Source organism: Phyllopteryx taeniolatus, chromosome 12 (assembly GCF_024500385.1).
Source record: "Phyllopteryx taeniolatus isolate TA_2022b chromosome 12, UOR_Ptae_1.2, whole genome shotgun sequence".
NCBI lineage: Eukaryota > Metazoa > Chordata > Actinopteri > Syngnathiformes > Syngnathidae > Phyllopteryx > Phyllopteryx taeniolatus.
Window position 1 is genome coordinate 5660249 of NC_084513.1, and position 25158 is coordinate 5685406.

Here is a 25158-nt window from a genome sequence, read left to right on the forward strand (position 1 = left end):
CATTTACACGCATATTTACACCTACGGACAACTTGGAGCAGGGATGTCAAACTGGTTTTGTTGACGGGACACATTCACCCATAGTGGACTAATATCCGTGGATGACTAATAAGCTATAAATAACAACTATTGCGAATATGTCTCATTGTTTTGGTTCAAATAATCACAAGTACATTCAGAAAACATTCCAATTTATCACACACAACCCACAGTCAGGGTTTCATGAAAACAAAGTGCAACATAAACAAATATTTGACCGTATGGTATGTTGTAAATAACTGTAAAATTCACAGGAATGTCTAACAGTGTACTGTATAATTCTTCATTGAAACACAAACAACATGCAAGATTGTCAGGAAGAGGGAGCGTGTGGATATTTGAGAGGCTCTTGGCAACGATCAACCAATTCATTGACTGCGCTTTTACATTTGGGTGACGGAGACAATGCACACTTCGCTTTTCAGCCACAGTTACTGTACGTATGAACTTTTTTTTCTATTAGGCAAGCCTTTGGCCTGACTAAATGATGCTCCTCCCCTCATATCAACATACATTAGACAATATGATGACATTCACTGAATTATATATGCTCCCATTCAGCCAAATGCTACAAAATAGCCATTTCCATCCAATTCTATTATTATTACTATTATTCGAACGCCCTGATCGATTCATTTCTCATTGTGTCTTTTCTAGTCACTCCAGACATCCATCTAAACATCCTTAATTTCCTAACATCAAGTAGACTGAGTATCCTAACTATACTGAAACAAAAAACAACTCAAGCCATTTTGAAGGAAAGGAAATGGAATGTTCTTCAAAGGCTGAGTCAATGCCCTGATCTCAACCCGATAGAACATGTTTTTTTTCAGACTGCTTACTTGACACAAAAGTGTAAAAAAAAGTAACTGTAAAACAAAAAACAATCTGGTCAAAGGTCCATATGGTCTTAAGGCAGTGGTCTGAAAGAAAGAGATTTTATTCATAAAAAGTATTTTTAATATTATATTATCGGCAGCCACTGCAGTATTATGCACAGTTTGAGCATCCGAGCGCACTTAAATAAAGGGACATTTACCAAAAAAAAAGTCCTGCACTGCACATAATTGTTAAATAAAAATTGTAACTTAATAAAAGTTTAAAAACAAACAGTTGCTAAAGATTACATACAAATGTATTGTGACAAATAAAAGTGAAATATAACCGTACTATGGTGAGGCAGTTGATTCTTTTCCATATCAAGTGCTACTAGTCCCACATTTTGAGGATCACTGGTCTAAGGAGTCTTACAATTTTGAATGTGCTAAAACACTGACGGAAAATGACTCCTTTCCTTAACTAGAATCTCAAGCGGTTTGAACGCTTTCATTTAGAGGTGTATTATTTTCCCTTTAGGATTTTGCCCCCAATCCCAAAGTAGTATGAGCTATTCTACTTTCGAGTTTCAACTGTATTCATTTCTGTGGGTGTGATGTGTACGTGATGGCCCTGGGTCTATTTTCTATGAGAATATTTTGAGACTCATTTTGGGTGGAGATATTACCCGTTTGGCTAAAATACATGTGTAATCCTTCAATTTTCACCAAAAGCCTGTTCAAACCTTTTGCCCTCATCTTTGGTCCATTCAAACGGAGTGCAATCATTCACATGATGAATACACTGAATTGCCTCGACCTCCATAAAGGCCCCCAGTAGACCGACAGCAGTCACCTTGTGAACTCTGCTCGATGTTGAGCTCCCTTTTGTCTCAGCAGCATTAAGTCTCGACTTTCTGTATCTGGACACCAGTGACATGATTGCATTTGTGGAGCCTGCCAAACTGCCGCGTTCTACTATCTCCAAATGGTTTGCTGAGTAGTTCCCACAGGCTATGCGTGTGTGTGTGTGTGTGTGTGTGCGTGTACGTGCGTGTGTGTGTGTGTGTGTTATTTCCTCTGACAGTTACTGATAATAAAGAGTCATGCAAATGCCCGAGGCTTGTTCCCTCTCCGAGTGGGCCAGTTCGTCGCTTTTTTGCAGCTGCTGAAATGAACGCAACGCTGCTTTAATTCAGCTAATGATGACTGGTGGAGTACTCGAGTAGGGCGCCGCGCTGGCCGTGTATTTTGGATTGGTCATTTTCAATTTATTTAGCATTTATGAATACATCCAGTATCGTCGGACCTCAAATATCAGTTTGCAATGTTATTTGGGCAAACATTGATGGAATAGAAAATACACATTGCACTATTTATGATCGTTTATATCGTCAGATATATTGTTTTACTGTCATTGCAGTACATTTGGTAATACAATATGTCCTTGTAAACTAAAAAAAAGTACATAGAATGTATTTAATTCGAACATATAATAACATATAGTATTTGAATATTTTCAATGAAAAAAGAGGAACATTATGTCAGTTTACCACATTTTAATCATGTGCAACCAAAAATGACGTTTTTTTTTTTTAGCTCCAGTGTACGTATGTCTTTTTCATTCAAAACGTCAACCACAATTGAAATACATTAGTGGTAGTAATAGTCTTAGTATTACTAGTAGTATTCGTATTAGTAGTAGTACTGTACTGTATTAGCATTATTAGTGCTGTTTTGTTATTTTGAGTAGTATTGTATTGGTAATATCAGCAGTAGTCGTATAGTAAAATTAGTGTTGAATTAGCATTAGTTTTATAAAATTAGCAGTTTTTGCACAACTAATCTTAGTTGTATTATTAGAATTACTATTAGTAATATTCTTATTCTTTGTATTATTACTTACTAGTAATATTAACATTTGTAGTAGTGGTAGCATTTGTATTGTGAATATTATAATTAGCAGTATTATGATCTACACTACTAGTAGTACAATATTACAGTACAACAGTATTATTGGACGTATTATATGTATTAGTATTTTCTTTATGTTTATTAATAATAGTAATATATAACAGTAATAATAGTAATAGCTTTGAATGAATTATTGGAATCACTATTAGTAGCATTAGTATCATAGTATAATTAGTAGTATTGTTAGCATTATTTTTCGTTTTAGTATTATTTGTGTTCTTAGTTGTGCTGCATCAGTATTATGAGTACTGCATTATTAGTAGCCGTAGCAGTAGTATGAGAAGAATTAGTATTGAATTAGCATTAGCGTAGTAATAGCATTAGTGGCATTAGTTGAATTAGTATTAATAGTACAGTATTGGTTTTAGTATCAGTAGTATTAGAATTATTAGTATTAGGGATGATGAGTGTATCATTGTATTTTATTATCAAGGGCTTATATTATTGGGTTTCAGCATATTTAATGAAAAAACAGTGTTTTTGTCTTTGCGGGGCGACTGTAAAAAAAACCCACATTTGCACTACTTGATGTCACTAAAGTCACCAACGACGATTCGTGACTCGATAAATACTAAAAAGACAAACGCAACACACTGTTTGAATGGTTACTATTGTGAATGTTTGCAAATACAGTATTAATGCCACTGGGTCACTGGGTGTGCTCCTTTCTCATGTGTGTGTGTTTGCACACTGCACTGACATTTTACATTTTGTGTGTGTGTGTGTGTGTGTGTGTGTGTACGAATGCGCCTGTCAACACAATTCAATACTACATTATATTCTGTTTATAATAATAAATGATGCACCCTCGCACAAAAAAAGGGTCGTTTTCCAGCTGCTTTGGGGGACGTCCACGCTCGGATGTCAGTGCGGGTCGTAGGGAGCAGATGTCCTGCTCACATCATCCTTACCTGGATTAGTTGCCATGGCAACCTTCCACCTGAAGAAGGGCATTCAGTGCTGGGACACAAAGTCACGTGTGTGTGTGTGTGTGTGTGTGTATGCAAACACTCTCGAATGTGTGTGCAGGTGCATTCACTGACTATTCAAATAGTTGCGTTCATGTTGATTTGGAAACAAGAGCTCACTCACACAATACAGCTTCAAGCACAAGTCACATAATAGTTGTCGAAGTTGAGTTCTTGAATGACATCATAACAGACGAATGTTAGCGTGTTGTAGGGAAAGATAATGTTTCAAAACACAGTAGAACAGCAACAGCAGAGACGGACGGGAAGTAGAGTGCTCACTGCATGCAAATCCACTGCGGCGGATTTAACAGGAAAATGAGTGTGTTGACGTGAGCGGTAGGCTCGGTCGCCATTGTTGGAAATAGCACTTTGTTGGTTACAATTACAAGTTACCCTGGTGAAAATGCAATAGCAGTGGAACTATTTCAATTAATTTCCCAATGTAAATTAACTAATTCAATTTGATTACATTTGGATTACTTTTCTTAATTTTGAATGAATGCAAAAGCAAGACCCCTCGGATGTTTCCTCAAAAGAGTGAATTCAAACCATCAATCATTGTTTTGTTATTAACCACATATTTGTTCTTTACACAAATAATAAAGTGACAATAAAACATGATGAAATGTAAATACATAATAAAAAATGTGTTCGTTACATTAAATGTGTACAACGTGGAAAACCACCATATCATATCATGTTGACCTAATGACAAATGTGCACAATTTAGACAATATCGCTTCGTATGACCACCAAGATGAATCCCAAATTATAAACTGTTTAAAAGTCAATGTTCTTTGATGTGTTCAAATGTGTAGCTATGAGTCAACCGTTTCAAAAGCTCAGGCAAAATAATAGATTGCACCACAAGGTGGCGCTTCAACGTCATATTCAGAAATATGTCTCATCTGACATGACCACAGAGAGCTAATCACAAGCATCGGCTTTGGAAGGATATGGGGGAGCTTTTGCAGCTATTTTTCAAATGTGACAAAAAATGTAATCATGGACATTTCCCAAAAGCAAGTGTAATTTCATTACACATGTTCTCCCAGTAATGAAAGTGAAATAGCACCTTGGGAAATATATTTAGTGGGAAAGATGGTGACGTGTTAAATACTTATTTAATACTGCCGCTGTGTACAGACACACACACACGCACACACGCATATAGTAACTCCCTATTTTAAAATTCCATGATTAAAGGGGAAAGTCTAGTCTACCAAACCAACGACTTTGGAAGAACTTGAAGGGCGAATACGAGAAGTTCTGTGTTCCTTCCCAAGAGAGTTCCTTGTGAAATCAGTCAATGCGTTTCCCAGGCGGCTTGAGAAACTGGTAACTCGTGCTGGCGCCCATATCGAATAATAAAAAAAAACTCCATGCAATATGCTTTCTTCTCATGTTCAATGACAATACAATGAATGCCTGTCTGCCAGTAGCACAATTGTGGATGAAAAGCAGAACTGTGCGAATGTGAATACTGAATCCTATGACAGTGTGGAAGTGGTCATTGTGTAGCAATTAGTGATTAATCATGTCGCATGAGGTGTTGTGAGACCCTTCAGTGCTTCAGGCTTTGGAAGCCAACAAGCGTGTGACATCTGCGTCCTCATAAGCTTCACCTGCCTCACCCTCACCTGCTCCACACACACAAACACGCCCAACAACAATGGATGGCTTACAAAGGTGCTGCTCTCTGACACACACACACACACACACACACACACACACACACGCGCGCGCGCACACGCAAACACACACGCACACGCACACACACACACATTCCCAAGCCCTCGTGTCCACTTTGACTGCAATATAAATCTGACCACTAGGTGTCACACTAGTAAAAGAAAAAGCGTTTCGGAGAGCCAACCATTCACTCCGATTAACTCCCAAATTCACACCTCTGGACAATTTAGTCTTCATTGAACCTAACATGAATGTTTTTTTGTTTGTTTGGAATGTGGAAGGAAAGCCCAGTATGGAGATGTTTGGCGATTCAAACCCAGATCTCTTGTCTGTGAGGCAGATGTGCTAACCAAATGCATCACTGTGCTGCAGCCAGTGTCATAGTTTCATTGCATGTCTTTCTCTTAGGATTTTCATCTTTGTTGATATAAATCAATATTTTTCTGACTGGTATTAACTCAACTTTTTTTTTTTTTTTTTTTTGGTGATGATATGACTGCGATTGGCTGGCGACCAGTTCAGAGTGTACCTCGCCACTCGCCCGAAGATAGCTGGGATAGGCTCCAGCACGGCCGCGACCCTGGTGAGGATAAACAGTACATTATATCCAGTTTGAACATTGAATTCAGTGATTCTGTCACATACCACTGGAGGGAGCCGCAAACCACTGCTGGTACTCGTACTATCCAGCCATCCATTTTTCGTAACGCTTATCCTCACTAGGGTCGCGGCCGTGCTGGAACCTATCCCAGCTGACTCTGGACGAGACACGGGGTACACCCTAAATTGGTCGACAGCCAATCGCAGGGCTGCTCTAGGACAGTGATTCTCAAAGTCTCTGTGGTGCTCTTGAGCAAGACACTGAAACCCTGAACTGCTCCCCAGGCAGCTTCAGCGGCCCCCTGCTCCAAAGTGTTCCCCTAACAAGTGTGTGTATTCACTGTGATGGGTAAAATGCAGAGAACAAATTTCATGTGCATGCATGTTCATGACGACAAAGTTGTTTCTTCGTTTGCTAGCTTAATGCTAATGCTAACATAGGCAATGATGAGCAGCTATGTGCATTTTTTATAACACTTTAATCCAGAGACGGCAGAAGAATGCGTGGAGTCTGTGTGTGCGTGTGTGCGTGCGTGCGTGTGTGTGTGTGTTTAGGGTGGGCACAGTGCGAAAGGGGCACTTCCAACATAGAGTATGCTCAAATGCATACTGTTCCACGTTAGTCTTTGATGGGTTGCTACATGTAATTATGCTACTGATAAGCAACATTTTCTCAGACAGGGACCACCCAGTGCAATAAATAAGGGCCGGGAAAACATGTGATAAAAGGAGAAAAAGGGGCACATCAAAGGTAAGCCAAAGAGTGGTACCCCTTGTTCCGCCGCAATGGGTATTTGTCTACAAACGGTGTACCAACACATGTACACAGACAATATAACTGTATTCTTTGTCATCGTCGAAGAACGACCATAATTGACTCATTGGGATCTAGGCGGGAAACGCCCAGCAAGAATTTGATTGGCTGGTGCATGCAGGCAGGAACATAAGTGTAAAGTAAGTATGACTTGGCCCTTATACTGTTCCCAGGTGGCAAAGGAAGAATGAGCAGCACAATTTGGACTGAATTGAAACTAAAAGTGTGATAAAAACGAGTTTGTTCTTTCTAATTATGCCATTACTGTGTTTTTAGAAAGTACATTATAAAGGGCTATTTTTCTCAATAAAAACAACACATTGCAAAATGTTTTCTTTTTTGGGGGAGATTGGAGTAGATTTGTGACATTTCTCTCATTTCAATGGGGAACGACGATTTGAGATACGGGTGTTTTGAGTTACGAATATGGTCAAAGAACAAATTCAACTCGTATCTCAAGGCACCACTCTATGGGAACAAGAGGAACAATAAACATTTTCCCCCCCACTAGATAGCAGAAGGTACATAATTAACATGTGCACCCCTTTATGTGACATTTTTGTTTGGTGGTGTCCTGTGAGTTTTTTTTTTTTTTTTGTGTGTAAAATATGTCTTTGCTCTACAAAGTTTGAGAACTAGTGCTCTTCTTAGTACCTTCAGACTTTGGAAATATAGTTGTTACAATTACAAGTTACCCTGTTGGAAACGATTTCAATTACATTCTCAGAGTAATAGCACTAATTACATAAGATTACATTTGAAATCCAAAATTAGATGAAACTGTTCAAAAGCCAATGTTAATTTAATGTCTAACCTTTTTAAAATCTCAGCCAAACTAATAGATTTTACCACAAGGTGGCGCTTCAAGGTCATATTTGGAAAAGTATGTCATGTTTGAGACTACAGCTGAATGGCTTACAATTTTGTACGCTTTGTAATTAAATTACCTAATCTCATTACAAGTAATTACCGACTCTCCAACACTGTTACCGCCAGAGTCCTCCGTATTCGTGTGTGTGTGCGTGTGTGCGTGTGTGTGTGTGTGTGACAGAGAAAAATCCAGAGAGGATCATCTCCCAGAATGTATCTATTATCCTTGCCCAGCAATCAAAGTGTCACGTCAGTGCGTTACTGTTGTCAGGCTGATACCGGCCACGGCTGCCATAGTGATGACTAAGTCCGTTGTGGCCTCTGAGGACAATGGCGCCGTGAAGCCTCCACAAAGCTCGGGGCTAATGCTGCCCTTTCACTCGCAAGGCCCGCTCGGGCTGCTGAGTGTGCAAGGATGCCCGGCTCACAGTCCGGGGGGTGGGGGGGCCCAACCCCATAAAAGCTCAAGCGAGGGTCCCTACGTCGTCACTGATTGTACTGGATCTGTCCCACGTCAGTTCTGTCTGTAAGTATGTCAATATATTAGGCGAAGCTAGAGAAGTGAGGTCAGGGGTCAAGCTATGTGAACGCTTTTGGGAATAATGCTGGAGTTCATAGTCAAAAATGCGAATGTAATTTTGCAATATTGTTTATTGTAGCATTTGCATGTCATACAGATATACAGCTAGACAGTGCAATTATGTGGAAGAGAAAAAATATTTGGGGCTATAGTCACCTGATTTTTGGGCAAAAATATGATTTCTTTTTCTAATGATAGTTATGATTTTCTAATATAACAAAAATATTCCATCTGACGAATCATGTCATCCACACACAGCTAAATTTCCTAATCCTGAGCATCTTTCCCTATGAGCAAGTTCCATCCATTCAGGACAAGGAGTTCATCCCTTTTCGCAGGTCAAATTGACCTGTTTAAAAGTGTAAAAAAAAAAAAGGGGGAAAAAATCTTAGGATAAAACGTCTTTGTTGTTATACATATTTTAAAATATATTTTTAAAATTACATTTGAATGATTAAGCAGGCGGCACGGTTAAGGCGACTGGTTAGAGCGTCAGCCTCACAGTTCTGAGGTGCGGGGTTCAATCCCCGTCCCCGCCTGTGTGGAGTTTGCATGTTCTCCCCGTGCCTGCGTGGGTTTTCTCCGGGCACTCCGGTTTCCTCCCACATAATTGGAGACTCTAAATTGCCCGTAGGCATGACTGTGAGTGCGAATGGTTGTTTGTTCCTATGTGCCCTGCGATTGGCTGGCAACCAGTCCAGGGTGTACCCCGCCTCCTGCCCGATGACAGCTGGGATAGGCTCCAGCACGCCCGCGACCCTAGTGAGGAGAAGCGGCTCAGAAAATGGATGGATGGATGGATGATTAAGCATGCAGAGGATCAAATAGATCCTTTTAAAAGTGTAAAAAAAAAGTGAGGCAAAAAATGATACAAATCTAGATAAATAGATTTCATTATTTATATTTCAAACATATATTTTTTGAATTTCCTTAATTTTTAATGCAAAAGACATTTTTAGTGTACCAAATGTAACAGGGGGTTAATCAATTCAATGCATCCATTTAATTCTCATCCGTGGTCGTTTGCTCAGAGAGTCAACGCGAAGGCAGCAGCAGCAGCAGCAGCCATGAACACTCAACAGTTGGAGCAGATGGGCCAGTTCAAGATCACCATGTGGGAGGAGGAGAACTTCCAGGGAAAGCGCTGCGAGTTCCTGCTCGAGTGCCAGAACATCATGGAGAGAGGCTTCAACAAAATCCGCTCCATCAAGGTCGAGAACGGACCGTAAGTACAGTAGTGGACCTCCTTGGGAGTTATCTGTAAGATCGTAACATTATACAGTGGATATGAAACATCCACACATCCCTGTTCAAATGTCAGGTTTTTGAGGACAGTTCAAACTTATTTTCTTTGAATCGCAATACATTTTACGTGTGTTTGTGAAATTTTGTTGTGGTCTGATGAAACCAGGTTTGAACATTTTGGCCAGAACTACAAATGTTTGACTGCTTATCACCAAAAGAACACCATACCATACCATCTACAGCAAAGCAGGGTGGCGGTAGCGTCACGGTTCGGCTCTGTTTTTCTTCAGATGGAATTTGGTCCTTAGTCAAGAAGGAAGGAATTACGAACAGTTCCAAATAGCAGTCAGTGTTCGCCCAAAAACTTCCGGCTTCTGCCAGAAAGCAAAAATAATGTCAGCAAAAGCCGACTAGAACATCTAAACTTCATTGGGGGCTGTTTTTCTTTAGTTGGAACTGGCCCCTCAGACAAAAGGGAATTATGAACAGTCCAAAATAGCCATCAGTGTTAGCACACAACCTACAGCTAGAAACAAAAAAAGGAAGAAAGAAAACTGTCATGAAAAGCTTACTAGAACAGCTGAAATTTATGTGGGGTTAATCAGAGGCACTTGTGTGCTGCAGATGTGTGATGATTCCCATTGAACATGCGTTTGAATGTGATTGATTAATTCTGAACATCTCCACATCTCAGTAATAAGACTTTGATTTCGATTGATTTTTAAAACAAGTTAAAAGTCACATAAATGGTGGGAAATGTCTAATTTTTTTACATAAAAAGCCTGGCATTTGAACAGGGGTGTGTTGACTTTTTATATTCACTGTTTGTAAAAATGCTTGCAAGATTGCAATATTTTTAAAAGTGAAGACAATTTGCCATTTGGGAGAAGATTTGAGTAAGAAATGTCAAGTAGATGCACATGATTTTGCTTTAGTGGGCCACCTTAAATGAAGTGGTGGGCCGGAAATGGCCCACATGTCAGAGAGACGATACTATTTACCTCACTCACCATTACATGGGTCATTTTCATTTAATTTGATCAATAATGATAAGACAATGGTAAAAAAATAAATACATCAAAATTTAGCTTTTTTTTTTTTTTTTTTTAATGCCCCCTTGTTTGTATTTGGGTAAATGTCTCCCATGCTGAAACAGCCACGCTTAAAGTTTAACATTTTAAAAAGTTATTGATAATTTTAGGCATTCATAGTAAAGGCACTCCTTATTGACAGATCTTAATGGTGGTGGCCCATTGAAATACACTTCTTTTTATAATGGTAAAGACAAAAGTGCATGACGGTAAAGACATAAACAGCTTCATAAAAATCGCATGGGTTGCACAATTTACGTGTTGCCCGTTAAACTCTGCAGATACAAGTGCCTGAATGATTCTAATGACTCATTACACCCATTACACTGTTGTCTTTTTACACTCGTAACAACGGTAAAGACATGCAATAGTTCCGACACGTTCACAAATTCATACACATTCATTCATTTCTCAGAAATAACACCCTTTATTTTGCTGTCTACTATTCTGTGAATTCAAAATGGCTGCCTCATTCTGGCACTTCGGCTCACAGATCCTGTAGCGTTAACGCTAAAGACAGCTGGAGTGACAAAGATGGATGGTTTGTATAAAAGAACCAAAGAAAAGAACTCTGAAGACACTAAAAAGCATTTGTTTTAGTTTCTTCAGATAACATGTTGCAAATCATGAAACTACACTTCGGATGCCTAATGGCATTAAAACATTTGACAATGTTTAATTACTCTCGAATAATGTTAGAAACAATTTTGACCTTTGATGGATAGCAACTACCAATAATTGAGTAAAACGCATTTATTTTCAAAAGAAAAATCAGTGGGCCGTTATTGGCCAAATTATATGAAAATGACCTATGTATTCAATTCTCGCAGCAATACGTCTTATTAAAAAAAAGCACATCAGTGACGGTGTGTTATTGCACTGCCGGTTAGCATGCATCAAGCGTGACCCGATTGCGATATGAGTCGGCCGGCCGTGTGCATCTGCCGGCTCCGAGCCATCGTGGCAGACTGACTGCTGATCAGATAACACGGCTTCAGCTGCAGCCGTATTAACTGTTTGCTTTGTGCTTTCTTTCACAAGAAGCAGCTGCATTGCCATGTTCATTAGAGGCTATTGTGTGCGCTGCCGGGCACGCGGCCGTATTGTTGAACGAAATGTAAAGTTGCATTCTAACAGCCATCCGTCATTTCTCGCTCCTCTCCGAAGCTGGGTGGGTTACGAGTACCCCGAGTTCCAGGGGCAGCAGTTTATCCTGGAGAAGGGCGACTACCCTCGCTACGAGGCCTGGAGCGGAAACAGCAGCTACAGAACCGAGCACATTCTTTCCTTCAGACCCATCAAGTGTGCTGTAAGTTCCGGTATTCTTCTGACACGTTTCTTGACCAGTTTGAGGTCCAATACGCTGGCTGAATTTGTACATTTGACTGACCCATACAAACAGCTACCTTGAAGTTTCATTTGATTGTAAGACCACTGTAAGATGATGCTCAGTTTGAACATTAACACTGCACTTAAATATGGGCACATTAAAACAAACAAACAAACAAACAAACACAAAAAACGTCTTGAGTAATAACAATCAATAAGTTAAATAAATTTGAATTTTTTTTTTTTTTTTTGCTTGAACTCAATGGACATTGTGGTGCTTCTTCTGGTGTGCGCGCCTTGGCCACATGGGGGGAGTATAATACTTACGTAGCGACACATATGAAAAAGAGTTTCACAACTGACTCAGTAAGTTGCAGTAATATTAGTCGTTTTATGCAGAGGATAAATAATATATGCCTGTGAGTGCTGTTATATCATGTGTCTACATGTTTTGCTCCACGGTTTGTGTTCAAATTTCCATTGCTTTAGTTAAGGGTTACATTCGATTAGTCCGTCTACAGTGTTTTGCACGTTTATTAGCATTAAGCTAAATGGATGTTATTAAGCCTATCTTGTGGTTTTTAAATACGCAAAGTGTAATTCCATTTGTTTTAGGTTTCGTTGGACAGTAGACTTCAACTGGAAGTGGCAATAAACAGCTTGAAGTCTCTTTATTTGGCAAGAATTGTTTACCATCTGCCAAAATGCTGCTTGATGTTCATTTAGTGCTTGTATCTCAAAATTTTGCTTCGAAGTCAAAGCAAAAATAACAAAACAGAACCAAAAATAAAAAAACACCCTAACGAAGGTTCGTATCTTGAAAAAACTCATAAGTTGGGTCACTTATATCTCACAGCACCACTGTACAAGTGAACTGTAGTTAGAAGGCGACTCTTTGGCATAACAGCTGAAGGAGCCCACGTACCAGTAGTGCTACTGCTGTAGATGAATTCATGTTACGTCGGTGATCATGACTGGCCTGTGCTCCAAATGTCGTCTCTCGCAGAACCACAGTGACAGCAAGGTGACTCTGTACGAGAGCGAGGACTTCCAGGGCCGTAAGTTTGAGATGTGCGACGACTACCCGTCTCTACAGGCCATGGGCTGGTTAACCAAAGAGGTGCCTTCTATCAAAGTGAACTCCGGAGCGTAAGTTATCTTCAACTCTTTTGCAGCCTTAAACCTTGTTAGTATTTTGCTTTTCCTTTCCCTATTTCGTGACATTTTGTTCAAATATCCAGAGCTGTACTGAGGTACTAATCTCTTGATCTCTGTTGGGCTCCCTATTTTGTCTCAAACCTCTTTAGGCAGGTCACACTTGGAATTAGTCTTGTACAAGAAAAAAAAAATCAGTCACTAGTATCAGTAGAGTAATCCCTCGTTTATCGCGGGGGTTACGTTCGAGACCACCCCGGTTTGGCCAAAGACCCCCGAAAATGTCACCTACGAAGAGACACGCTTACGAAGCACAGTTTAAACTGCAAGCTATCAGTTACGCGGAGGAACATGGGAATCGAGCAGCCGCGAGAGAATTCAAGATCAACGAATCCATGGTTCGCAAGTGGAGGAAGCAGGAAAACGAGCTTCGCCAAGTCAAGAAGACCAAGCTGAGTTTCCTCGGAAACAAGGCGAGGGAGGCCCGAGTTGGAAGACCAACTCGAGCAATGGATTAATGAGGAAAGAACAGTCGCCATTCGACGGAGGGCAATAACGCTTGCAGAAGAAATGAAAATCGAACATTTTCAAGGAGGCCCGTCTTGGTGCTTTCGTTTTATGAAACGGCGCCATCTATCCATCAATGACTACCGTGGCGCAGTAACAAGGAAAGGTTGGCCATCTTCCGCTCTTACTGCAGTAAAAAGATTGCCGACAAACACATCCAGCCCAACCACATCACCAACATGGACGAGGTGCACCACACTGTAGAGAAGAAGGGGACCACCACGGTAGCGATACGCTCAACGGGGCCTATGCTTTAGCGTGCATGCATGCTACCGCACGTTTTAAGCTAGCGTATGTTTTACCATGCCTGCGCCCAATAATACGGTGCGCCTTATGGTCGCGAAAATACGGTCATTGAATTAGTACTCTAACAGGTTTTTTATCTGTTGGATCTAGAAGGGCACAGCCCAAACCCTAATCCAAGTGCCAGGGATTAATTTATTTTAGCTTTACATTTTCTTGTACATCAACTATTCTAGCATTCATAGTACATAATGAAAACTTGTGACTTGTGTGTGGCTCTCTCCCCACACAGCTGGGTGGCGTACCAGTTCCCCGGTTACCGAGGCTACCAGTACATCCTGGAGCGAGACAGACACCAAGGTGAATACAGAAACTACAACGAGTACAGCACCCAGGCTCACACCAACCAGGTGCAGTCCATCCGGAGGATCCAGCACTAGGCTTGACCCAGCCCCGAAAAACTGACTACTTTCTTCATCTCCGACCTGGACTGACCACCGACACGGAACAGTAGACGGACTCAGTCTTTCTATCTCACTGTGGCTCGACACGTATGGATATCTGAGTGCCTAACTCCTTTTGCTATGCTCCAGCATGTTTATGGAAATAGGAAATAAAGGCTTTTCTTCACAATTAGGGTGGTCTAAAATGTTCCTTTGACATTTAAAGTGATCACATACACAGTATGTATAACACCTATGGTACATGCATGCCTAGCTAGCTAGCTTTGTTATAGTTGTATATTGTACATCACAGTATGCACAGTTAAACATTAACACTGCGCTCAAGTCTGGACATGTTTTGAACTTAATGATTGAATGGCATATGAAAGTTAATTAAAAACTGACCAAAATAAATGTTTAAAAACAATTCTTAGAAATTAAAAAAAGTTAAATACAACCGAAGGAGCCCACACACATCACAACACAGATGGATTGTTCAATATTTATTTAGAGACGTCCACCAGCTGACACTGATGCGATAAATTATAATTATGCAACAGCAACGATGTATTTAGTGGAATTACACGTTGTGTCGCCAAAACAATCACATAGCTTTGCCTTAGGAAAGTCCGTTTAGCTTAATGCTAAACAAAAAAAAAAGTAAAATGCCATAGAAGGACTAACGAAACGTGTTATCATCCATTAAGCAATTGATATTTTAACACAAACCTTGGAGCAACACATGTATACAGACAATATAACAATCGTCACAGGCCTATATTCTTTATTCTCTGCATAAAATGACTGCTATTACTGCAGTTTACTGAGGAGTAGTGACCATCTCCTCGATTTAACGGACTAATAGGGGGTAGCGGTCGTCCGTTGTATCAGTGATTCTCAGTGTGGTAGTAGTACCACCAGTGATAAGCTTGTTTCCTCTAGTGGTAAGTGAACGAATCACTAAATTAAATGTTCAAACTGTGCATAATGTTAGTGGCTTGATTTTTATTTATTTTTTTAATCCAGTATTGTAAATTTGCTTAGCACAGTTCAGTTGTATTTAACTTTGAAGTTCAATACATTTGCATTTAATCTTTAAGAACAGCATGTTTTTAAACATTTACTCAGGTAAAAAAATTATTCAATTTATCTGCAATGCATTTTAATTGAATCATTATTTAAATACAGTTTTTTCCCCCTATATTAAAGCAGAATGTTAATGTTCAAACTGTGCATCATGTTACAGTGGCTTGCAGCAATATTAAATATATATTTTTAGTGCTAAAACAGCTGTCTCTTTTTTTTTATGAAGACTTGTTCCTACTGGCACTGATGATAATTTGCCCCATGATTAATAATAACGAGTTCACCAACTTCTTCATGTGTATTATCCACTTCTTTGGTCACTAAACAAACCATTGTGGTTAGATTGTATATTTGACTTGCTTTGCGTTACAGTAGTTGTGTTTGGGTATGTAGTGTAAGAGGAGGATCAACTATGGGTTATGATACGATTAGGTAAAATGAAATAACAAAAGAGGAATAAATATTCAATCATTCATATTTATGACGTTAACTCTCGTGGTAGCTCTTGTGAAAGAGTTGCTATTGAAGCGAGAAGCCAAATGGATTCTTTTGTCTCCTTTGTTTTGCAGCCTGTTGTTTGTGCTGCGGTCATTTTAATTTACATGCTAATGACTCCTCATTAGTTGACGTGGATTGGCTTCTGAAGGATGCATCCATAATCTTTGCCCACAGTGTAATACTGGAGTGTGAAGTTAGCAGGTTGTCCGTATCAGAATATTAGATACTCTTGGATAATCTTAAACTTACACGGGGGCATGTTTCGTCATTTTGGGGCCCGAAGCGACCCCACTCAAGGGGCCCTCCACATCCGTGTACTGCAAAGATTTGGAATATTAATGCTTGTCATCAACTAGAAAGTGTGCATTTGAGAAAATTCTCCTATTTCCTGAGCTTGATGAAGACTTTAAAATCCGTTTTGAGCCTTAATATCTAACAAGTGAATCATCTCAACACTTAATTGGTAAGAACATTCATCAACATTTAATATTGTTGTACCATTTGAACCCCTCCCATCTTGGTGATGAAACTCATGTCACCCACGCGCCAACAGGTCGGTTTTGCGACCCTCTTCCTGAATCAAGTCTGCACTTGCGCAGTAAGAAGATGGACTGGTCCATTGCATGAGAAGAGAAGGGGATGCACTAGAAACAATCATGATAGATTACGCATATTAAAGTCTTTTTAAGCATTTGAATTAACACTTAAAACAATAAAAATTGTTTTCAATTGCAGAAGAAGAGCTTTATTAATCCATTTGATGAGATGTTCGGGGGCCCCTGGAAATCTCAGGCCCAATGCATTTGCCTGTGTTTGCCTGATGGTAAGTCAGCCACTATATATATATATATAATTGGTCATATAATTTGGGCATATATTTAATTGGGCCAAATTTTGAGCATTTTTCCTCCTTCCTGATCAGGTCTGTGATGTGCAATGGCAAATTAGTTTCAGGGACATGTGCAAAATGTTCAATATGACTACGACAATAGAATATGCATGATCAAAATGACATGACTTGTGAACAGTAAAACTATGTCAAACCTTTTTTGATGTAGTTTGATCATTTAACCACTTATTACACACACGTGCCACGAGCCATGTGTGGGACATGCCAAAATCACATCAATCCTATGCATAAAAACACACATTTCACAACTTATCATTATATTGGTATAAGACCTCAGAGTTTCATTATCCTGCTACAGTTGCATGACGACTGAATGATTCCAACGAGGACACCAAAGGAACTTTTTGTAGTTATATGAACCAATCGTTCAACATTAGTTGAGAATGGAAACTGGAATGGAAAATTTAGGCTTTATTTGACTATTCTAATGTACAATTACAGTCATACGCTTGGATCCTGGAGTGTGTTTGTCTCCCACATACACACCCCTCCCGCTGTCCAGGACACGCAAGTCCTTACACACCCACAAGCCTGCATCAACTCACAGTCCCACACCCAAAAAAAACAGGATATTTTAATAAATGTGTAACTGTGTGCACAGTGCACACCTTTCTCAAATATACATTCCTCTGCAGTCGGATTAAAGCAGCTCCAGCGTAGCACGGCGAGGACTGACGCTGCTCACTCGTTGTCGTACAGTTGCCACTTGGACCACAAAGCGCTGAAGGTAAGTTCACTTGGACGGACACGGCACTAACGGGAGCTGCAGTGTTTGTCCAAGGACTCAGGAGCTACTCTCATGTTAACTCTGGCTTCTCTCTCGTGGAGCAGAATTGTGTGAGTGGATTTCTTGGTGGAGTGGAACGTCATCACATCACAAGTGGATGCGGTCCAGCCTCCGAGGCTTGTTTTAAGTTGCCTGCGACGTGTACTTGGACACAGGCAGCTAAAGCAAGTCTGGGATGCCAGAGACACCCTTCAGCCCCACCGAGAACACACCATCCCGGACTGGGGGTCGGGGGTCAAATCCATCCTCCCCTCTGGGCAGGCTTGCGTGGCCTTTATAGTACGAGGAGAAAAACACAATGGCTGTTTGTACAATAACATTAATGTTGAATGAATGTTTGCTCTGTCATTACTTGATAAATGAGTTGCAGAACACTTTTTAAATGACATTTGCGTGTGTGTGTGTGTTCTTCTAGAGTTGTGGTGTCAAACTCAAGGCCTGGGGGCCAGATCCGGCCCGCCGCATCAATTTATGTGGCCCGCGAAAGCAAATCATGTGTGTCAACCTCCATGATTCTTGCTAAAATCTGTTCAAAATGTTTGTATAATATTCATATGGAATAAATAGTAATGAACTATTGTAAGCATGTTTTGCCTCCAAACCCCTTTTACAGTTACTTGAACAAACCATTATCCTTGACTTCTGATTTCAAAACGAGTTATCCATCTATCTTAAGTATTTTCAAGTCAGATGTTTTCTTTTTCCATGAGAACTATAAAGTGTGTTAGATATGTAACGTTTTACCTTTTGTATTTTTAAATTGTTATTGCAAATATAATGTATCCATCCATTTTCTGTACTGCTTCTCCTCAGTAGGGCCGCGGGCGTGCTGGAGCCTATCCCAGCTATCTTTGGGCGGGAGGCGGGGTACACCCTGAAATGGTCGCCAGCCTATCGCAGGGCACATACTGTATAAACCAACCAAAAACTAAAAAAAAATAGCTTTTCACTGCCTCAATACAATTCATCTGTATTTAACTTTTCTTTTTTTTTTTTTTAACCTTCAGCTTGTTTATATACATCATATACTGCATGTCATTCTACTGAACTGCATTTGATTTTTTGTTTTGTTTTGAAATCACATCTGATGTTGGAATGTCTAATGTAAATTACATCTCATACAGTGATTCTGTGGTTAAGTTAAATACAGCTGAATGGTATTGAGGCAGTGATTCTTCGTAAATGGGCTCCCACTAGTGGTATGTGAAAGAAATCACTCATTTAAACGTTCAAACTGTCCTTATTGCAGTGTTAATGTTCAAACTGTGCATAATGTTATGTAATGTAGCTTACTACAATAGTAAACACACTTTATAGGGATGTTTAATACAACTTTTCTTTTTTTTTTTTTTTTTACCCAGACCAATGCTTGAGTACTCACCGATTCTTAGTACCAATACCACTAGTAGTTTTGATACATACAATTTTAATTAACACAATGACAGATAATTGTAAACAACGACTTGTTTTTCTTTCTGGCGCGTGATGATTCGCCGATGTATCAAATCGCCGCAGTGTAGCGCCAACTAGTGGCGAGGATGACTTACTCAACATCAGATTTGTTTTGCCTTTAATATCGGTGGCTGGTATCGGCAGCCTTCACGAGTACCCAGTACATTGAAGTAAGGCCCGCACTGATGCTTGGAATGGGTACTTGCTCCTACCTACTTTTTAAGACTAAAACCTGTCGGCCTACTACCTACTGTATTTCAATGTTGGTCATGATGGTGGCACTCGGAGAGCTCAGTGTGTTTTTTTTTTGTAAGGTGGAACCACTGATCTCATAAATAATATCAAGTTAGTTAGGAGTATCCTGTCCCCCTTTTTGACTGTCTTTGTCAATCCAAGCGGAGCATGTGTAAACCTTCCTACTGTGACATTTAGGGTCTACGTATATTGTCGAAGGCAAAAATGAGGCAGCGTGCAGGAGCAGGAGTTTTGCATGTGGCCTATAACGTCCATGTTGTCTCACGTCCAGCAGAGCGTGCCCTTTTTCAAGGTAAATATACTCTCCGCCACTGACGCCAGCTATAAAGTCGTCGCTCTTCGGTGTTTGCAGAGAGCTAAAGAGGCGTAAAATCAAGCAAGACATAAACTGGTTTCCATGTCAAACACTTCAATTCACCATAGAAACTCAGATCTTAACGCGGCGACTTTATTAAACTGCGATGGCGGATTGATAAGGGCCCCAATTTCTATCGCCCTGTTTTTTGTATTTTTTTATTGTGCAGGGCGCCTTGCAAGGCGGGCTGACAGAGGTAAATTGCTCTTTTAATTAAAGCAATGCAGCAGAGGAAATTGCTGTCTGAATATTGTCTCCGAGATGGGGGGCCAGTGACAGTTGCCTGGAAACTTCAATCTGGCCACTCGCGTTTATTCCAGATCACAGTTATGAGATAAAGTTTAATAAAAAAAAAAAAAAAAAAAAAAAAAAAAATATATATCCCCTTTTTCCTCCTCCTGCTGCACCAGCCAAATGAAATCCAAGCCTTTTGTGCACAAGTGAGCACAATGAGAAGGGACTGCGAAGGAAAGCTCATGTTCAACATGTATCTCTCAGGTGCGTCATGTTGGCCCCCAAAAGGACTTTGAACAAATTGAAGCGTTTGCTCGGGCGAGTGTGCGGCGAGGGCGGCGGAAGAAATCTTTTTTTTTTTTTTTTTCCCCACTCGTCTGCTCTTTTGTCGGAAATCGGAAATCCTTTTTCCTGGACGCGTTTCCTGCAGGCTCCTCAGCGCCGAACCCGCCCGGACCAAAAAAAAAAAAAAGTCTTCCTCACTCGCGCAGGCTGCTGCCTTCGCCATCGTTCGGACATTGACCAAATCAGCAGTTTCACATTTGATCATCAATAACACCGTTCTCGTAGTTACGACACACTTTGGATTTTACTCCCGTTTTGCGGGCCTCGTCGACACGTTTATGCTCATGCATTGAATGTGACCGTGCAAAGTTCTTCATGTCATATATTTCATTTTTCGTTTCTTTTCAAATTTCAGATCCGACAGAAAATCTCTTGAAAGACAACAAAGGAGCATCCTGGGGTCCATTAAATACGGGAGCCCAAAAAGGTAAGGAAAAATAAATCAAATCAATTTAAAAATCAATCAATCAATCAAATCAAATCAATTGTGTGATCTAAAAACAAATACGATACCGTACTGCATAAAATCAAAATATATAACGTATTTGTAAATATGCTCCAAAATATCAACCAATTCGCTTTATTCCTAAACAGCCATTCGTCATTTTTTTGGTACCACACTTGCTATTGTGGACACGGATAACGTCGCAGTAAATGCGGATAATACTCGCTGTCTTCGTCTTATAATACAGATTATGAATTATTATGTGGTTTGAGTTCACCGTCATTATTAACATTACTAAAAAGGGGCAAAAAGGTATGCGAAAAATGTGTCAGAAAACGATTAACAATGATAATAATGACAAAAGCGGGTTGGGGGCAGTAATGGACTTAATATTAAAATTAATAGGACTCAATTACAATTATTACAATTTTCTATGGGGTGAAAAACAAGTTTATGCTTGAGTTTACTCACATTTTGCTATTGGAAAAGGTGTCAGAAATTACTATTACTTATACTAATAGTAGTAACAATACAAAAAAATAACATAAAATAAAACAATCCGATAAATAATGGTTTCCGATATTGAAAACGATAAAATATAATATGACATATAAGTAAAAAGTGAAGATCAAATAAAATATTCTATCTGATATTTCATTGTAATCCTATTTTGCTTTTTAAAAAAAGGTGTCAGAAATTAAGAAAACAAGAGAATGAAAAAGAATAAGAGTACGAAAACTATAATTGCATTTCGTTTCATTGTAGGAAGTCAAAAGAAGTTTCCGACATTTTAAAGAAGAAAATACAATGGAATATATATGTAAAAGGTTAAGTAAGGCTTTAAGAACGTAGTTGATATTTTCTTTCGGTCATATTTTGCTTTTGGAAAAGGCGTCAGAGAATAAGAAAACAAATGAATGGAAAAGAAAAAAGATAAAACAATAAATGAAAGCGTATAAGAATATGGAGAGGAATAAAATGTGTTGAATTGATTTTCATTGAGGATTTGAAAACAAATTTGCGTTTTGCGTTTCAGGCATATAGATGCAATCAAATACAAGTACACGCGAATAAATGAAGCTCAAAGTAATAACACCGCCCATTTCTATCGTCATCATGCAATTACGCCTATTCCCATGATTCTCTCGATTATTCTGCATGTATTTGCGTTGGTCACGATGGCCCCGGTGCTCGTTTTCCCGTTTGTTCGCGCAGGCAGCGGTCAGATCCAATTGTGGCAGTTCCTGCTGGAGCTGCTGTCGGACGGCAGCAACGTGTCGTGCATCGCGTGGGAGGGCACCAACGGCGAGTTCAAGCTCACCGACCCGGACGAGGTGGCCCGGCGCTGGGGCGAGCGCAAGAGCAAGCCCAACATGAACTACGACAAGCTCAGCCGGGCGCTGCGCTACTACTACGACAAGAACATCATGACCAAAGTGCACGGCAAGCGCTACGCCTACAAGTTCGACTTCCACGGCCTGGCCCAAGTGTGCCAGCCGTCGTCGTGCACGGAGCAGGCCATCTACAAGTTCCAGGGCAACTTCTCGCCCTGCATCCCCTTCTCGGGCATTTCCAAACTCAACCTGCACGTGGCGCCCGCCGTGCACGGGCCCACGGGCTTCTCCTACTGGGCCGGCTCGCCGTCGGCGGCCGCCCTCTACCACCACCACCACCACCACCACCACCGCCACAACCTGCAGCCCCCCGCCGGACCCTTCGCCACGGTGTCCCCCAGCCACATCGACATCAATAATCAGTACAACTGACGTCCTTCAACGAGCGAGAAGGCCGAGCGCCGATGTGACGTCACGCAGGTCAAGGGCGCACCCTTGGAATCGAGAACGCGTCATGTGCATTACATCACCCTGTCAAATTTGGGATAATCCCAATCAAATATTCGTAGTTTATCTCACCCGACATTAAAACGCAGCGACTTTATATTCTTGAAAAACGACGTTCGACTATATTTCACCTGGAAGCCGCTGTAACATATATGCATTGTTTGAACAATGAACAAGAAGAGAGAGGGAAAAAAAACCACACAATAACTTAAATGTAGTGCACCTCAGTTAAATGCATAAATCAAAACACGTGTAGAAGGTTAAATGCAAACGTATTGACTGTCCATATCGTCACTGCAACATGATGCACACTTTGAACATTAAAACTCATTTACATAGGAAAATAAATAAATACTTAATAGATAGATAGATCGATAGATCGATAGATACGGTTGAAAGATTCAATGCGAAATTATTGTGCTTAAAAGTCCAATACAACTGAACTGGGCGAAACAAATGTACTGCACTGGATTTAAAAAAAAAAAAAACAAAAAAAAACATTTAAGACACTATGACATTATGCACATTTGGAATGTTAACGCCAGAGGGAAATGAAAACCTGTAATGACGTCATGATTCAGTTCAAATGCATTGCGCATATTGACATCAATGTTGAAAAACAAACAGCTGTGGAAGATTGGATTCAAATGTATCGCACTTCAAAGTGCAATAGAACTGAACTGTGACCACCATGTCAAATTAAACTCAAAATTCACACCACTTCTCATTATTAAAATCATTTATTTCCTATTATAAAATGTAGAACCTCAAAATAATTAAATCATTAGCATTATTATTATCATTGACTTTTTAATTGTACACTTTTACAAAAAAAGAGGTCAAGCAACGTATTTCTCAAGGTGACAAATTATACTGCAGTTATTTGCTTTCTTGTGATTTTTTATTTTTTTTTAAACAGAAAGAAGAATTTGATTTCCTGATTGGTCATTTCTGGTTTTCGTGTGAGCAATTCTCAAATTGGGGTTTCAAATGTAGGCCCATTCAAAATTCTCAATTTTGCAGATCAAAGGTCAATTCCGTTTGCCCTTTGAAATTCCTCTTTCAAGAGTCTGCGTTGAAGTACTTCATGATGCCCCGATGGTCTCAGAGTTCGAACCAATTCGTTAAGCACTAAGAAACGCCCTAGTTTACAACTTCAGTCGAGAAAAGTTGCGAATGCATGACTTAGACATACCTTATTAATCCTTATTGGGAGATTCCAGAAGGGTTAATGTCAGAACTGATCACGTCCACAAAAAGGGATTGTTTGTTGAACAGATACTAAGGTGGTCTGAAAGGACAATATTTTTGTTGTTTGTTTCATACCTGTATCTGTATGTTTATCAGTGCAAATTCAATTCAGATGATTTACTGGGCTGCATTATTAGACTACTGGCGCCATCGTGCGGCCAATCATTGACAGTAAACGCCTGATGTATGTAATCGTGCAGCGGTCCTCGGTTTACGACGGAGTTGCGTTCCTACTGGGGCGACGTAACCCGAATTTGGACGTAGGCCCCAAATATGAGATGATCAAATGAGAAACAGTAAGTACGGCGTGACCTCAGCTGGCGTTCTTACACTGCGTGGCCGTTCGTAAGTCGAAAGACGTTCGTACGTCGATACACTTGAACGCCACTTGTATGTTTATTACTGCACGTGGTTGTAGTTTGCTGTAGTTTAGAACTACACTGCTGACATTAATTGATAGTCATTTAATATGTGTTTGAATCTTACTAATACAGAATGTAATAATTACTAGAAGTCATGCAGGTACGCGTCATGATGATGAGTACAACTAGCGCTACTAATTACAGTACAATACACCACTGCAAAATACAAATAACTGTCCATACAAGCATTGTGAACTGTTGGCAGACTTCATGCAGGTATGCCTAATGTTGTGGCTGGTAAAAAAACAACAACAACAACAACAGTAACAACAAAACAAATGATTATTATTAATTAAATACGAATTGTAATAATTTTCTTCCTTTTCTTGTTCCCCCCCACCCCCATTATTGTCATTGCAAAGCGAGGCATGTCAGAAAAAATGTTTTATTGTAGTTTTTTATTTCAATGTTACTTTTTAATTAGATTCTTTATTTGTTTTGATTTTATTCATGTATTTACTTATTTTTTCACTTGTACATTTGAATTCATATTTTTAAATTATTTTTATCTTTATTACTTTATTACTCATATAATAATACGACTTTTCCTCTTTTCTTATTTTCCTATTGTTACTGAAAAAGAAAGCAATGTGTCACGTCAGGAAAATTGTTTTTTGTTTTGAAAAAAATGTAATTTAATTTTATCCTTTATTTGTTTTAAAATCATTTATTTTTATAATTATTTAGTTTTTTCATTTTATTTTAATTGTTATAAATTTCATCTTTATTATCAATCAAACATTACAATAATAATTTCCTTCTTTTTCGTCTTTGTTTCCTCTCATTGTCATTGTAAAGCTATTCGATATGTGTCAGAAAAAGCTGTGATGATTTTTTTTTTCAAATGTT

At 39.6% G+C, this 25158-nt stretch overlaps 2 protein-coding genes across 4 annotated transcripts; both read left to right on the top strand.

Annotated features, from left to right (window-relative positions):
- The first annotated feature begins 8145 nt into the window (after positions 1-8145).
- cryba2b (crystallin, beta A2b) lies at positions 8146-14618 on the top strand. Its single transcript, XM_061792824.1, has 5 exons — positions 8146-8301; positions 9387-9580; positions 11859-12000; positions 13027-13169; positions 14278-14618. The coding sequence occupies exons 2-5, from the start codon at positions 9423-9425 to the stop codon at positions 14423-14425; spliced, it is 591 nt and encodes a 196-aa protein (XP_061648808.1). The 5' UTR covers positions 8146-8301; positions 9387-9422; the 3' UTR covers positions 14426-14618.
- Positions 14619-17540: 2922 nt separating this feature from the next.
- Positions 17541-24907, top strand: fev (FEV transcription factor, ETS family member). 3 transcript variants are annotated; one of them, XM_061792822.1, is made up of 4 exons: positions 17541-17649; positions 19594-19708; positions 20706-20777; positions 22011-24907. In XM_061792822.1, exons 2-4 carry the CDS (start codon positions 19621-19623, stop codon positions 22559-22561), a joined length of 711 nt encoding a protein of 236 aa, XP_061648806.1. In that variant the 5' UTR covers positions 17541-17649; positions 19594-19620; the 3' UTR covers positions 22562-24907. The 3 variants fall into 3 exon arrangements, with proteins under 3 accessions (XP_061648806.1, XP_061648805.1, XP_061648807.1); XM_061792821.1 differs by lacking the exon at positions 17541-17649 and having other exon boundaries at positions 18724-19708; XM_061792823.1 differs by lacking the exons at positions 17541-17649; positions 19594-19708 and adding an exon at positions 20206-20269.
- Positions 24908-25158: the final 251 nt, after the last annotated feature.